Genomic DNA, 18,191 nt, shown 5'->3' on the forward strand with positions numbered 1-18,191 from the left:
ATTAGTACTTACAAAGCACGTTAATGCCTTATTCTGCATGAACATATTTTAATAATCCTAACCCATACCTAAACTTGATATCTACCTTAACCATTAATAAGCAGCAAAGCTGCCGTTTATTGAGGGAAAAAGTCATAGTTAATAGTGAGAATTGGACCTTAAAATAAAGTGTAATCTAGATTACACATTACACATTTTAAGTAATCTAATCAGACTACTTTTTGATTTCCTTTACATTAAATCATTTTTCACAGAGTTTTGAATATGTTTATTTTGCACCAAACTGATAGAAAAAAATATATGTTCCATACTTTGTCATAAACAACATGAAGTAAATTAAACATTACATTATGTCAGGTTTCATGGTTTGATGAAAAGGTAATACTTAATTTAGACATAAAAATGTAAAATAATAAATACATAAAAATAACAAAAACTTACTAAAATGTAATGTATTTTACGTTTACCTGCATACCAATGTAAAAAGAATTAAATTAGAAGAAAGAATTAGTTCAAATCAATACATTTCGAATAATTTACTGTGAATGGTTTGTAATCATGTATGTAATCTGATTATGAGCATTTTATACCTCATCTAATCTAATTATAAGTACTTTATGGAATGTGATTATGTATTCCAGATTAATAAAAATACAGTAAAAACAGTAATAATATAATTAGTTTTATTTAAATATATTTTAAAGTGTCATTTATTCCTTTATATTATAATGGAAAACTGTTCTTTTAAATGGTAATTATATTTCACAATTTTACTGTTTTCCTGTAATTTCAATCAAATAAATGCAGGCCTGGTTCAAAAACATAAAAAATCTTAAGTATTCCAAATTATTATGTTTGTTTTTGTATATGTGTAATAGATTGTATTACATTTTAAATGCTCATAATCAGATTACAGTTACTTTTTTATTGATTACATGATTGCATACTTTGCTCACAGTAACTTATTGATACAGTAACTCTTCTATTTTAGAACTTCTACGTCATGTCGCATAAATATATATAGAGAGAGGGAGATATATAATGTCATTTTTTGCATAACTTGAAATACTTTGTCATATTTGCATTTCATATTTGACAACACTAGATAAGCACATCTGCTAAATAAATAGAATAGTAATGAATAAATACAATGTATGTCATAAAGCGATTTCGTTTCATTTCTAATCAGGCACTCCGAGCTGTGCTTGGTTGTGATTTTACAGATAAACGGGGAGCTAGCGCCTCTCAGGCTCCTGTAACCCCCTCTAATCACATCAAAACTTGGTCTCATGTCCGTGTCCTCTAGTGCTTGTCCTGCGGTGTGACGAACAGAAACTCATGTGGGCGTTGTGCCACTAGCGAACACTCATCAGTACCTGACAGCGCTATGGCTTTGCATGTGGTTATTTGGAAATGTGATTTTGATGCCCTGAACAGTTTGTGCGTGTCAGGACTGATTAGAGTCCTGTTAGCAGTCGGTGGGAAGCAGTGCCAAATGTGCAGATAGCATCAGGGAGGACGGGACGCCACATGCTGAGGCCGTCCTTTACCAGCCAGCCGGCATGAAGGGTGTGAAAAGAGATTTTGGGGAGAAGTGCAACCGAAGTGCTGCTGTCATGGAGCATTTTGGTGTCTGTAAAGCTATGATTGATGATGTTCAGAACACTACTGCCATTTATTGCAAACTTCAGTTAAAAATAATAAATAAAACATAAAGAATTACCATAGTTTGTTCAGATGTTTTCATTTTCATTCATTCATTCATTCATTCATTCATTCATTCATTCATTCACTGTGGTGCAGTGTTATTTTACTGTTATTTTTATACTATTATAATTATATACTACACTGTAAAAAATGATTTTTCGAAGTTGGAAATAAAACAAAAATTATTGGAGTATGTTTTAAAAGAAAGTAAGTAGTATTTATTGTGAAATATACTTGCAATTTCAAAGTGAAAAATATTTCAAAGTACCCTATGCCTATTTTTTTCAGTGTATTATAGTACAGTAGTATTTATGAATGTTTAGCTTTTGTTTTTTCTATTTAAATTTAAATTTTATTTTAATATTTAGTCATTTTACTGTATGTGCTTTATGTCATTTTTGTTGTTTTTTAACTATTCAGATTTACTTTTTATTTCGTTTTTAAGCATTGCAAAATTTCCAATTTTTTCTTCCAGTATTTATGTTTTATTATATTTCAAATAAAAATGTTTTTAACAGTTTTAGTTAACAATGGTCATTTCCATTACTGAATTACAGTAAAAATAAGTAAAGCAATAAATAAAATACTTCTAAACTACTAATAATTACTACCTAATACAAAATACTAATACTATTTTGTAAATACTAAATTTTGCTAAATAATTATGTACAAATTAAAAAAATTAAATTCCAATAAATTTAAAAAAAAAAAATTTTAAATTATTATAGTATAGTAATTTGTCATGAAAATGAACTGTTACAATGCAAAATTGTTATGGCCGCCCAAAATAAATTTTCTTTATGTATTCTTATGTATTTCAAAAAATATTATTTCTTTCTTTTCATTTTGGGTTCATGTCTTACTTAGACAGATTTATTCAGATTCACCCAATTATTAATCATTCATTCATGTTTGATGCATTATTTGCTCAAAACACAATGCACACAGATAAAAGAAGAGGCTTTTCTGAAGAAATTACAGCACGTTTGGGTCCACAGACAATAACATTTTAAAGATTGCGATGGGCCAATATCCAACAGAAACACTTCAAATCACTATCTCACAATGTCAATCCACACATACTGTACATACAGTACAGTATAGTCTCTCTATTGACCCTGTATTCGCAGTGGCAATGCTTCGTTTTCCTTCTCCATCTCTGTACTATTACAAGCTTCCTTTTTTGTTCCCCTCCTCTTTTTTTCTGTGAACTGGCATAATTTATCTCCCCTCATCCGGCACGCCTGGGACAGAAGCCAAAACCCAGGTTTCTGCCCCTCTCTGCCTCCGTTCCGTCCTTTCTTCTGCCCTTGATTAAGCCATCTTCAGGGTCGCAAGTATTGATTTCAGTTATGAGCGTACATTATGATTACAATTATCACATTGCCGCTTATTTTGGGAGTATGACTGCTTGTCTGACTTCACAGATGGCTAGTTTTCATGCCCTCCATGTTATTCACTGCAATTAAAGTAGTTCTACCAAAAATGAACATTTTGTCATTATTTAATCTATTTGGGTGAGCTATTTCAGTAAGTTGCCACAAAATCAAGAGCAAACGGTGAATAGCAAGCATTGCAGAAGTATATATTCATCGCCTTGTTTGCACTGAGATTGAGAACAGCAATCCCAGACTGCAAACGTGAGAAGAATCAGCACACTGTATCCAATAAATCAAAGACAAAACTGGGCAGAACCGGCCATGACATCCAACTGTGGGACTTTGTTGTTTTGCCACAATATTGTGCTTTGTAATTCTCCCGATGCCTCATTATTGTGGAACGCGACGTATGATGGTGCGACCGTGATTAATATTCTGGGTTTAGGAATCAATCTAGACACGTGGGACGCCGGCCTCAACTTAATCTTCTTTCATGCATTTCCAATGTAGCCATTGAGGTTTCGGACGCATTTCCATATTCCACGTCTATGGCCGTGCCCTTTTTGAGATTCCTCAATCTGCTTCCCGTCTGTCTCGCAGTCACATCAGTCGGTAATCGGCGGGAATGCGTCTCAATAATGGGATTCTGGGTCTCTGTGGCGTCTATGATTCAGTTCGCTCTCCTGTTGCTAGTCGTTCATTGTGTTCGTGTCTCATGCATCACGCATTGTTGGAATAAACCACACTCCTCATCCCTGACCTCTCCTGCGTTCTTAACCGTGACTTGATTTTTTTTCATCTTCTTTGTACCATATATACAGTTCCCCTTGTGTATTGCTGTTGTATGCTTTGTATTTCGTCCTTCGGACATGGCGGTTTTCCATATGCTAACTCCAGGACTCTTATTTTTCGTAAATTTTCGTGCTGCACACTTCTGAGATATGGCCTGCCATTGTTTGCTGTTTGAAGTCAATATGAAACGCAACTCATTTTGCTTCCATATTGTGACATATTTCCAAATTATGAAATCAGTGTTGATGAAAGTTACTAATTGTGTTTGCATTACTAATTGAAATTAATAAGCCTCAGGCTAAAGGAAGTCCCTCTGCCTCTGAACTTACTTCCAATCTCTCTCAACAGGGGTACAGGAAAGATGTCAGAGAATAAATGGCGGAACAAAGTCAGTTGCGTTACTTATTTGAAAAAGTAACTCAGATATTTCATTGAAAATGAATCTGATTACGTAACTTGCGTTACTTGTAATGCGTTACCCGCAACATGGATAAAATAATAATAATAATAATTATAAAAAGAAAAGTAGATTTTTTGTATTATGTATATTTGCCACAAAAACTATTTGCTAACAGCATTAAAACACTTACTTCTAGTTATGAACAAGTAAATAGTACATTTCAAAAAATCATGTGCAATGTCTTGCATGGACTTTTATGCAGGGCCCTAAATGAATCAGTGAATTGGTTTGTTCAGATGTAAATCGGTCAGTTCTCAAAAGTAAAATGCTTGATTTTCATGAACCGTGTACCGAACAGTTTGATCGATTGATTAAAATCTATCTACCTTCCCAATGCAAACAACTGCACTTACCTAATTATTTCGCTTCATAAACTGCAAAAACTTCAAAAATTCCTCACATAACTTCAACACAGTGCCTCAAATGAATCAGTGAGTCATTTTAATGAGTGAATTCTTTCTTTCAAGCGCTTCTTGTGAATTAATTAGTTTGACAAGTAAACTGCTTGCTTTACGTGTTCAGAATAAACTTCAAGTCTAAATTCCCAAAACAAACAAACGTGCTTAAAAAAACAATGTTATGTCCCAACACAAACTATGTGCCTCAAATGAATCAGTGACTCATTTTAGTGAATCAGTTCTTTTGGATGGTTCATGTGAATGAAGTGGTCCAGAAAAGTAAAATGCTCGATTTACATGAACCATCCTAAAGAACTGTTTTATTAAAACTTTCCAGTGCAAACAATTCCACTTAACTGAATATTTCAAAATTCCTTACATGACTTTTTACACAGTGCCTCAAATAAATCAGTGAGTCATTTTAGTGAATCAGTTCATACGGACTGTTAGTATGAATGTCAGCTGCTTGCATTACATGAACAGTCCAAATGAACTCATTCACTCAAATGAATCAACTTCCCAGTGCACTGATTGGAAATTGTTTAGTTGAATCAATGTGGTTTCTGAAGGTGGTTAGATGGTGGCCGATGAAAAGCATTTTGGTGAAAGATTATGATTACGTGTTAAAGTTCAGAGTGTCAGATTTCATTTCATGTTGACTTCCCATCTGTGATAACAGGTAGATGGTTTTATTTACTCTGTGGTTCAGTATGTAAAGTCTTTGTGGTAATCCAGGTCATTTTTAAGGTAATCTTATTAAGACAGTTCATGTAAGACGACAATAGAGTAGTGTGTCCCATGTGTCCCCAGGCCCCCTCAGCAGGCGGCAGCGCCGGATCTGGAGGTGATCTCCCAGCAGGTGGAGGATGAAGGCCAGTGCATGGCTCCAGTGCAGCTGGTCAGCTTCGCCTACAGGGACCTTCCTCTAGCTGCCCTGGACCTCTCGTTGGCCGGATCCCAGCTACTTTCCAATCTGGATGAAGAGGACAACCAAGAGGGGTAAGAAGCTGCTAGTGCACCAGTGATACCGCATAGAAACACGTACATACACGTTTACGCAGTTGCGTAATTGGGGACTTCCCATTGATTTCAGTGCTATGAAACTAATCTAAAAATAGAACTTCTTAGAAGTGAATATAGACATTTAGACTCTTTGTGAACAGTTTTTTCCTTTTGAACACATATACAAAAAATTTAAATGTAAAAAAAAAGACTATTTTCAGATTTTATACTTCTGCTCATCAAGGCTGTATTTATTCGATCAAAAATTCCCGAAAAAACGGTAATATTGTGAAATATTATTGCAATTTAAAATAACAGTGTTCTATTTTAATATACTTTAAAATATAATTTATTTCTGTGACACAATGCTGAATTTTCAGCATCATTACTCCAGTCTTCAGTGTCACATGATCCTTCAGAAATCATTCTAATATACTGATTTATTATGAGTGTTGAAGCTGTTGTGCTTTTTCATATTGTTTTTTGGAAAATTCAGCTTTGATCACAGAACTAAATTATATTTGAAAGTATATTAAAATGGAACACTGTTATTTTAAATTGCAATAATATTTCACAAAATATTTTTGATCAAATAGATACAGCCTTGATGACAAGAAGATACTTCTTTAAAAAACATTAAAAATCTTACTGATCCCAAACTTTTGATTATCACCTTTGATTATTTTTGATTTTTTTTAATGGAATGTCCCCAAATGTATATATTTTTTTAATTTCAATTATTATAACTATTATAAATATTAATGTGTAACTATTAACTATTTTTAATAAATTCATAACTATTTTTGCTAAGTATTTACACACACAAGAACTAATCATTTGAAAAACATGATAATATTAAATGTAGAGGCATAATTAGAAATTTTAGTCTAAAATGAATAATTTCCAATAGATCAAATTAGCAACCCTTTCTTAGTTCTGGGCTACTTTATCGTAACTTTTTGCCAGTCTCTCTTTGTTAGCACTCTTTTCACAGTGCCACTTTCAGTTATCATCGGATAAAGGATTCCGGCGAAACATACGCCAGGCTGGGAAAGAAATATTCAGATATCCAAAAAATCAGGAAGAACAGCATACTCTCACTTAGATCAACGATACTGACTTTTAACTGGAATTTCTGGAATTCATTTAATGCTTGGCAGGGGTGAGGTAAAAATAAGCCCCAGCATGTCTTATAAACAATACTAGCAGTATCTAAAATAGCCGAGATCACAATCATCTGACATAAAGTAGTACTTTAAAGGAATTTGTTTATAATATGTTGGCATGCTGAAATGACTCGTAATGCATAAATATATAGTTCAGGTTTGTTTGCATGTGTGTTGCAGTTAAAAATAAACCATAAAAGCACTGAGAAATATTTTTGGCTTGATATTTTATATTTATTTTTAAGATTTCAAATGGAAACTCAACCCGAAAATATATCTTGAGAGACAAAAAAATATTATCTTTGAGTGTTACTGCACAATTACACTATCCTCAGACAGACAGAAATCCCTAAATTGTTTTGACTGAATAAGTTTTAGCTTTCAAAACCGTTATGCTTTTCAATAAATGGATGCATTTCTGTCATTCATAGCATTTTTTTTTTTTTTTGACTAGCATGCCTTTGTGATCCATATCGTCATTTTTTAGATTTTTAGAACAACATTTTTTCCTGCTTGTGTAACTCCAGTCTCACAGAGTCAGACTTTATCGGCACAAGGTCTGGACTGCTTTGCCGCTTGAACAACATTTAAAGTGACCAGGCACAGTTTTTTTGGACATAATAAGTGCAAAGACCAGTGTCTTAATGTGTCAGTTTAATTTTCAAATCTCTCCTACTGCATCTCCCATTTGTTTTCAAATGCCGGATGTTTACCACAGGAGGTTGGATTCTCGACCACTTCTCACCATATTTTTAAATGCCAGCTTTCAGTGGGTGTATTTGTGTTCCTCGGTGGGTAGTGTGCAAATGTGGCTTTAAAAATCATCTGGCAGCCGCGCTGCATGCTAGGAGTGTGGAGCACCCAGACCTCTATGGTGCTGACTGGGTTTTTGGCAGTCGCCGCTGCCGTCCCGTCTGGGTAGCGTGACTCACCGTGGACGGCCACTGAGCAATGCTCTGCTACATGCAGGGAAAGTTGACAAACACCATAAGCTTAATTATGGCAACCGTCACACTGTCCACAAGCCACGCCTGTGTGTGTGTGAGTGTGAGACAGATGGTCTGCACAAACTCTCGAGTGTGTGATTGCGTGAGTGTGTTTCTGAGATGTCAGCACAGAGCGTTCAGTCTCTCATGATTCGCTTTGTCAGGTGATACACTCAGGTGTGACACATAACTGTCCTTTGCTGTGATAACAGCCCAGCTCAGTGACACTGTAAAAACATGAAGAGTTTTTTTAATACGTCTTTTTGTTTTTTTACTCTATGTTTTCATAAACATTTTATTGCATGTAAAATTAAAACATATTTCCAATTGTGTCTGAGCCTGATGTGACTATAAATCTATAAATGGCATCCTGATTGTCTGTGTATCATATTGCACAGCAGTTTCGCACTTTCACGTTTAAGCATGGTAATAATTTTTCCCAATCCAAATGAAGGCTGCCCCCGACGAAAGATTTTATATTATATATTAATTAAATTAAATTAATTAAATATACACTCAGGGGTGGGGAACTTTAAATCATAATGAGCCTTTAATATAGAACCTATATAATATATAGCCTATGCACCAGCAAAAGTAATGACTAAGTGTTGGGAAAAATAACGTCATTTGTATTATTTTACGTGTGTTTGTATTATTTTATATGTATTACTTTAAATTTAAATTTAAAACATATTACTCACAAGTATGATTTTCTTTAGTTTTTGTCGCTCTATCACATTGTACTAAAATTAAATGTTATGATTGTCTGTGATTGAATCACATTGCACAAGCAGTTTTGCATTTTCAAGTTTAAGCATAGTATATTTTTTTCACAATCCGAATATGTAAACTACTCAGCAAGTTTTGTTTACATTTTTGTTTTATTTTACATGTGGCATCTAGAGCAATTTTAGGTGATAAAAGCTATATTTTACAAGTAAAATTTTCTATTGGTTTATGTTGTCCCATTACTATAATCCACAATGAAATATGATCTGATTGTCTGTGATTAAATCACATTGCACAACATTTTTGTGTTTTCTCAAAGTTTATTTTCAACATATATTTTTTCATATTTGGAAGTTTTTGCAATCCAAACATGTAAACTACATTCTAAGTTTTGTTATTTCATTTGTTATATTTTAAGTGTGCTATCTAGAACAATTTTAAGCAATAAAAACTTTTCTTACAAGTACAATTTTCTTTTGGTTTATTTTGGCCTATCGCACTTGTCCAAAATTAGATGTTATGATTGTCTGTGATTAAATCACATTGCACAACAGTTTCACGTTTTCAAGTTTATGCATAATATCCATTTTTCACAATCCAAATATGTAAAAATTATTTGTTTTATTTTACATGTGATATGTAGAACAATTTTAATTGATAAAAACTATAACTTACAAGTAAAATTTAATTTTGGTTTATTCTGTCCCATTGCATTAATCCACAATGAAATCTCTTCTAATTGTCTTTGATTTATTCTATTTTAAGTATATTATCTACAACAATTTTAAGAGACAAAAGCTATTCTTAGAAGTAGAATTTGCTCTCGCTTTTTGGCTCATCACTTTGGTCCAAAATTAATGATATTATGATTGTCTGTGATTGAATCACATTGCACAGCAGTTTTACGTTTTCAAGTTTATGCATGGTATTACATTTTTTGCAACCCAAACATGTAAATTACATTCTAAGTTTTGTTAACGTCATTTGTGTTATGTTACGTGTGGTATCTAGAATATTTTTAAGTGATAAAAAGTTATCACTTACAAGTACAATTTTCTTTCGGTTTATGCTGTCCCGTCACATTAGTCCAAAATGAAATATGTTCTGATTGTCTGTGATTGTATCAAATAACACAGCAGTTTTGTTTTCTAAAAGTTCATGCTTTTTTATGAGCTTTCGTAATTCACGTTAAACTTCATGCCAACTTTTAATTATTTATTTTATTTTAGGTGTGGTATCTAGTACATTTTTAAGTGATAAAAGCTATTACAAGTACACTTTTCTTTCGGTTTATGTCGGCTCATTGCATTATTCCACAATTAAACGTTTTAATTCTCTGTGATTGAATCACATCACACAGAAGTTTTGCCTTGTCAAGTTTACACTTGGCACTAATTCTTCGCAATCCAAATTTGCTAACTACACACCAAGTTTTGTTAATGTCATTTGTTTTAACGTTTTAAGCAATAAAAGCTATCACTTACAAGTACAGTTGTCTTTTGATTTATATCTTATTAGTCCAAAATGAAATATATTTTGATTGGCTGTAATTGTATCACATTTCACATTTTATCAACGTTTACATGAAATTTTCGTAATTCAAATATGTAACCTACAGACAAATTTTTGTCATTTGTTTTATCTTAGTTGGTTTCTTGACATTTTTAAAAACAATGTACTGTGACTTAACCTAACAGCAGCCAAAATACATTGTTGTGAATATGTCGTAAAAAAAAACTTAGCGCTTTCTGGGTATATTTCTGGGTATATCTGTCAGGTATATTTTCTGTTAGGACATGCTTTCTGTCAAGGATACTGTTCATCAGATTTGCGGAGTTATATGATCTACTTTTCTGATATACAGATTTCCATAGAAAGCTCAATCAAGTTTAAGGACACTCTGTTAGTATCCTTGATTTCCAGGTTATGGTTATTCCAGGACATTCCGTTTGTGAGAGTTTCACCCCACCAGCATGTCAACAGCTTTTTTTCCGTCTTTGTTTCCGTCTCCCGTAACTGTCAGTAGAGAAAGCGAGAGCACAGTTACGTCACAGATCGTGTTTCTGGTGTGACTCACATCTGAAGCATGTACTTAATGATGGACAGGACATATTTGCATGATTTGATGTCAGTTTAAGCCTTATTTGAACTAAGCTAATAATAGAAACATGCCACAATGACAGCTCATTTATTATCCCGAAACTTTAGTGAATGCAAAACAATATTAGTATTTAAATAAGGCATGGCTTACATTATTTCTTTATTTCTAGTTTTCTATTTAGCGAAAGAAACATTTGTAATGATTTTGCTTGTTGTTATTAAATTTAGCGTAGGCATGGTCCTTGAGATCACTGTAAAAAAATGCAACTGCACATTTTCCAGTTTACAAAACCTTTTGAGTCTCAACTACTAAAAAATGCTATTTTCTTGAAACTACATAAAACCCCTTGTCCAACCAACAAAATTACCCCAAATGTTGTCCCAACTAGTAAAACACAGTTGCCTGAACAAATAATTTCATATTGTTGAAATGTTAAGGCTTTGTCAGTTCCCAGCATGCATTGCAGCATGAATAAATTATGCAGTTACTGTTATAGTATTATTGTTTTTCTGTTTGCGGACTTCATTTAAACTTTTCTGTTGTTGTTTTATCATTATTGTTAGTTATTTGTTGTACTGTGATGTAAAGAGCTCATTTTTTAACATTTGTTGATTGCCACCGTTTTTGAGGTTTGTGTGTCTAGTTGTGAGGCCTAGAATATGTCCAGCTACTTATGTCCTTTTCCTGGATATCTTAGTCTTGTAAGTTGCTTTACAAACAAAGACAATGTTGTTTACTTATTAGACTAAGTTGTCCTTAAAGGGGACCTATTATGCCCCTTTTTACAAGATGTAAAATAAGTGTCTCATGTCCCCAGAGCGTATATGTGAAGTTTTAGCTCAATATACCCCATAGATTCATTTTTATAGCTTGTTAAAATTGCCACTTTTAGGGTATGAGCCAAAACGCGCTGATTTTGAGTATGTAGCTTTAAATGCAAATAAGCTGTTGCTCCCGGAGAAGAGGGCGGAGCTTCAAGAGCTCCAGCTCCGGCATTAGCAGTGCTAGCCTTTGCAAATAAACCTTCCACTATTAGTACAAGCCTGTTATCTTTACAAAAAACGTACTCGGTTTCAAAGTCAGTTATCTGATTATACTGTGCATAATAAATTTGCGTTTATGAATTACACAGACGGGGAGCACGGCGGGATAAAAATAACAACATAGCTGGTCTCATGCTATCACAAACTTTATAAGTCCCACTTCTGATTATGAGCTCGACAACTTCAAGCGATAGACTCACATTGCTTTCATATGCAACTTTTAACTACCACATTCCTATTTAAGATCATTCTGGTAGCACTTGAAGGCAGCATCAGTGAAAACAGGCAGAGACAATGGTAGCTTTAGCAATTAGCCTTACAGAGAGCCAAGAAGCTCTTTCAGAAGGGCAACTGGAAAACAAACTTACTTTGTCTGGATCTGACATTCGCGCACGAAGCGTTGGTATTGATTCCTAAACATTTAGGGGACTTTACCGTTTTTTTCCGGGATATTTCCTTCGAAAATTAAATTTAACCACAGTGTCTTCGGCTCATATGGGGGGAGATTATGGCGACTCCTATGTTCATTAGTGCATCCCAAAACACAACACTTGTAAAGCCTCTTTGGTGCTGACACTGTATGTATCTCCAGTAATTGCAGACCGCAGCTTCTCACTCAGGGCTGTGTTTATGCTAATAGGGCAGAGAGCGTCACAAATGGGCGGGACTTTTTCCCTTCGGTGACGTGAACAGAGGGAGAATCTGAAACAGCTCGTTTGGAGAGACTGTTTATGATTTATTGGTTTTATAAAAAAATTAGTTGGTGTATTTTTAACATTATAGGCTGGTCGTTTTCACTCACTGCGGCCACACAACTGTGTTCAAACACCTTATAAAAGTGATTTTTGCATAATAGGTCCCCTTTAAACGTTTGTCATTCGTAAACAAACATAAATTTAATAGTGTGGTGACTTTTTACAAATTCTTTTTTTCTTCCTGGAAAAAGGGGTAAAAATAAATTACCTCAACGACAGTAATTGTTGTTACAGTTGCTGTGACAAGAATTTTTCTATTAGCAAAATAAGACAATCAGCATTGCATGAACAAACAAATTTACATTGGCTCAACAAAGTATCTTTACTGAGCAGAACTAAATATTATTACAATTTACAATAACTGTTTTCTGTTTGAATATGTTAAAATGTGATTTATTCCGCATGATCCTTCAGAAATCATTCTAATATGCTGATTTGGTTTTTCTTATTATTATCAGTGTTGAAAACAGTTGTGCAGTTGTGTTTTGTTTTTCATTTGATGATGAGAAAGTTCAAAAGAACAACATTTATTTGAAATAGAATTATTTTGTAACATTAGAAATGCCTTTACTGACACTTTTGATCAATTGAATGCATCCCTGCCAAATAATAGCATTAATTTTATAATAAAAATAAAACTGACCCTAGAACGTCTCACACCTTGTCTTGATCTACATGATTCCTTTAATCAAGACAGACTCTTTGATCATAACAAACACCACAGCAGATGTGAAAGCAATCATGTAGTCTAGCACACTCACTGGTGGGCTGCACGTGGGCGGATGGTTGTAGTTGTGAACTTCAGGGGGCATTTGCAGAGCTGGCAGTCTCAGTGCAGGGGCAAGACATCCAATGCGTGGGCTATTATTAGCATGTGCTGGCACTAGGGCTTCCTGACCGGAACAGAGGGGTGGTGTGCGTGTGGACTGCCCAAAATATTCATGCTTTCTTCTGTGTTTTTAATAACAAGAGATACTTGACTGAGGAAAAAATTGGCATCTAATTATGATTTCCTATTTTAATGCACTTGGTCTTTGGTTTTTATCACAAAGAATGGGAAATTATATGCTATTAAGTGCTAGATAGTTTATAAGAATAATAATAAAATTTTGTAATGTGCTGATAGGCTGCCCATATTTTTTAGTTTAATTTATGAACTAGATTTGTACATTTTGATTTTCACAAAAATGTACAAATCATAAACTAAAAAATATGGGCAGCTTACCAACACATTACAAAATTGTATTATGTTTATAAACTATTTGGCCTTTTTTAATAATTAATTAATTAACTAATTTATTTATTTATTTTTGAAAATTATTTCTATTACTCCCTGGAGTATTGAGGGGTTTGTTTTTGCTACAGTAATGCAAAAAAACACACGATTTGCTAACTTTTTGTTTATGACATTTGTTGTATTCTTTACGTTTTTGTTTTACTTTTTGTTGATCCACAAATGAAATCCAGCCAATTAACCAAAAACCTTTTTGTAGATTAATGTTTATTTTCTTAGGTTTTGCCCCTTGACTTTTTTTTATTATTATTATTAATTAATTACATCATTTTTTTTTTTTTTAATAATGTAATGTTATTTAATAAATGAATGTTTATTCTTTTAGATTTTGCCCCTTGACTGTTTATTTTTAAATTAATGCATTATATATATCTGTAAAATGCCATATTATTATTTTTAATATAATCACATTTTTTAGATCTTAAGTTACAATTTAAAGACTGAAATAATATTCAGATAAATGTATGCTCGAATTTAGCACCTCATAACTTTTATGAGATTAATGGTGTGCTGTTCAAATAAAGAGTCTCTCAGAGATTCAGCAGATATTTTATGCTTAGCTTTGTTGTTGTCTTTGTATTTTATCTTCTCTATCCCTTTCCTGGAGTGCTGAGGTTTGTCTGCTGGCTGTGACAATTGTTTTTAGCTTTTGCTTGCTTGCTCTTTGCCTGACATTGTCAGTGGAGCATGCTCTTTCCTGCTGATCTGAGACCAGCCGCTCTCTTTACTATTACATTTAAAAGCAGCGAATGTAAGAGATGCGTGTCTTAGATCAGCATGCAGCTTTTGACATTCGCAGCGGTCACTGGAAATCAGTCTGTCCTATTTGCTTTTGACCCAAAACCTGCAAATAAAAGCAGAAAATTCTCAAAAGACGGCTCAGAAAGAATTACTATGCATTATTATTCATTTGAGGCTTTTTATTGGGTATTTTATCATTATTTGGGGTAGTTTGCCAACCTTGAAGACTGAGGGACCTTGGAGTTTGGAGCTGTACTAGAAGTTGAGGATTTATTTGCCATTGCTCATACTTTGGGACAGGAATTAAAACACCCCTAACCATAAATATTAAACTTTGAATGTCTAACTTGTCCCTTGACATTTGTATTATGGGTATGAATTATACATATGCATAATTTATACCTTATACCAGAACACTCTAAAACACATTAGCAATCACAAAGTAATCGTGGCGTATTTTTCATTCAATTGTGAGATATTAAGTTGCATTTAAAAGTAGGGACACAATTACAAGAAATGATGCCACAATTGTGAGATTTTAAGTCAGAATTGTTACATATAGTCACTTTCTGAGATATAAATGCACATTTCTAAGAAATTAAGTCACAATTGTGAGATTGTGTAAGTCAGAATCATGAGATACAGTTACGTTTTAAGATATAATGCCACAATTACAAGAAATATAGTCGTTTAAAGTCAGAATATTGGGATATAGTCATATTCTGAGATATAAAACTACAACTAGAAAAAATTAAGCCACAATTGTGAGATTTAAAGTCATATTTTGATGTATAAAGTCACAGTTACAAGAAATGAAGTTTAGTCATTATTGTTAGATTCAAAGTCACATTCTTACATAAAAAGCTACAAATAAAAGGAATTATATGATTTTTGTGAGATTTATTTTTCACATTCTGAGATAAAAAGCCATAAATACAAGAAATGAAGTCACATTCATGAGATTTAGTCAGAATCATGAAATATTAAAGTGATAGTTCACTTAAAAATGAAAAATTAGCCCATGATTTACTCACCCTCAAGCCATCTTAGGTGTATATGACTTTGTTCTTTCAGACAAATACAATCTGAGTTATATTTAAAAATGTCCTAGCTCTTCCAAGCTTTATAATGGCAGTGAATGGGGGCTGAGAATTTGAAGCCCAAAAATGAGTAAATCATGGGGTAATTTTCATCTTTTTTGAGATATAAAACTACAACTATAAGAAATGAAGGCACCATTGTAAGATTTAAAGTCTTGTTCTAAAATATAAAGACAGTTACAAGAAATTAAGTCTAATTTGTAAGATGTAGTCACAGTTGTAAGATCCAAAGTCACATTCTTACAATAAAAACCACAAATACAAGAAATGAAGTCACAATTTTGAGATTTAAAGTCACATTCTGAGATAAAATGACAGTTCTAAGAAATTGCAGTTGTGAGATTGAAAGTCAGAATCATGAGAAATAGACATATTCTGAGATATAACAGCAGAATTACAAAAAATGTCTCAATCGTGAGAACAGTTTGTGAGAAATAAGTCCCAATTCTTAGATATAGTTACCATTATGAAAAATGGTCACAATTCAGAAAAATTAAGTCACAGTAAGCATTTTATTATTATTTTTTTCACTCTAAAAAGTGATAAGTTGACTTAACTTAAAAACATTGAGGAAACCCGTTGCCTTAAAATTATTAAGTAAATAATAATAATAAAAAAAAAAAGTTAAGTGAACTTGATAATTCACTTAATTTATTTTTTTTAATGATCATTTACTTAAAAATTTTAACGCAACGGGTTTCCTCAATTTTTTTAAGTTAAGTCAACTTATCACTTTTTACAGTGTTCCCTCTGATGCTGAAACAGGCTTCCATGCCAAAATTTTTTCCAGTTTATCATTTTCTTTCCATTTCTGCAGCAGTGAATGTGAATCAGCTGTGCTGTATGATGAAACCATATAACCATACCATTATAGATTGTGATTATTGCTCTTGGAAATATCTCATGTATGCTGTGTGATTATTATGTTATTTCATTTATTTATTTTATGTGAAGGCTGTAAGTTTCCTTTTTAAAAATTATGCCTATCAAGGAACATAATGGCTTAGATCAAGCCATTGCAGGCAGACTCAGATCTATTTTTCACCGGCTCATGCCAATAATGATTTCTAGAATCAACAGTAATGGCTTTCCCGCTACTATGGGTTGGATTACTAATGAGATGGGGGTTTTGAGAGTGACATGCAATTGAGATATCTGTCAAAACACTGATCGGTTCTGGTGAAGATTTGCGGCTATGTTCTTTGTTTTTGTTTGCCCTTTATTTGTTCTCTAAAAGCCAAGACCCTCGCTGAAGTTTACTGAGGCTAGTAACGCGATGCCGTTAATGCTACCGCAAGTGAGGGTGATTTATGTGGAGGCTTGAAGGCGCTTGTGGTACAGCTTTGTGCTCCTTGATTGCTTTTTCTAAAAGTGATTTCCTCAGAGACCAACTTGATGCCTTCTCAACCTCTTGGTGCCGGAGACTCGCTGGCCGAGTTCAGCTTCTAGTGAAGCCGTGGTGTACGTGTCCATGTGAACATATGCTTGGCTGCTCCATCTGCTGCCTTCCTTGTGTTTTTAGTCAGTGCTTTGTAAGTCATGGGTAATTATACTGTATGAGTTTATATACGGATTCTGTCTGGATTCAAGCTAAATCAGATTTATTTTTGCAGAGCATTTATTTCATGAAGAAGAGGTACTGCTGATGTATAAATCTTATAATTTAAAGCAGATATAAAACATAATATAAAATGCATGTGACGTGTACAGTATTGATTTGAAAAATTCCTCTTAAAATGAACAATAAAACATGTTGCCTTTTATACCATTTAAAAAGTTGTACAATCATACGGTGTATTACGTCAGTCAGTTTATGCTGCATTTTTATAAAATTCTAAGGCTGCATTATGTATCCTTCACAAAGGCAATTCCAGAATGCATTGCAACAATTTCTGTGAAATTGTTCTCATGAAATAGTGAAAGAAATTGAGGGAAATTATAATTCTGAGTATTATATATATTGGAAGGCACCGATATCAGCAAGCCAATAATTATTTTTAAAATTTCATATTTTTAAAATGTTAACTAATGAATATATTAAAATATTGTTAAATTATTCGTAAATGATTCTGTAGTGTTTTAGTTGTATGGCTGATGACTAATAAATATATTAAAATATTTAAACTATTTAAATATTTTTAAAATATTGTAATTTTGTAAAATAAACATTTTAATTTATAGTCAGCAACCAATAAATATTTTTAATATTTTTACAAATATTTCATTTTAAAATTTTATATTTTATTTTGAAAATATTCATTTTAAGATGAATATTCCAAAAAAGGATATTTATTTTGAGATTTGTTAAAGATTACACTTAACAGTGTTATTAAATTTAATTTGTTATACAAATTGGGAAAATGAGCATAAAAGTAAATAAGATAAGATATGTTGTGTGTCCCTGCTTCTTTTTTATTTAATACCAAAAAGTATTGATAAATGTAGTACCATCTAATAAAACTGCACTAATTCGACCCAATCGACTTCAGGTCGCCGTGAGCACAGTTGTTCTATATGTAGGCGCACTAACCACCAGGC

At 33.0% G+C, this 18,191-nt stretch overlaps 1 protein-coding gene across 3 annotated transcripts in view; it reads left to right on the forward strand.

Annotated features, from left to right (window-relative positions):
* The window catches only part of tmem266 (transmembrane protein 266), a 67,666-nt gene that overhangs the window by 16,144 nt on the left and 33,331 nt on the right, over positions 1-18,191 (forward strand). The window contains exon 3 of one of the 3 annotated variants that reach the window (XM_058766832.1): positions 5,547-5,735. The exons of 1 other annotated variant lie outside the window; for it this stretch is intronic. In XM_058766832.1, the coding sequence (XP_058622815.1) occupies positions 5,547-5,735 (189 nt within the window). Of the gene's footprint in view, positions 1-5,526; positions 5,736-18,191 lie in introns of all 3 variants that reach the window. One more of the 3 variants, XM_058766833.1, reaches the window with a different exon arrangement.

This window comes from Onychostoma macrolepis, chromosome 25, assembly GCF_012432095.1.
Source record: "Onychostoma macrolepis isolate SWU-2019 chromosome 25, ASM1243209v1, whole genome shotgun sequence".
NCBI classification, from domain to species: domain Eukaryota; kingdom Metazoa; phylum Chordata; class Actinopteri; order Cypriniformes; family Cyprinidae; genus Onychostoma; species Onychostoma macrolepis.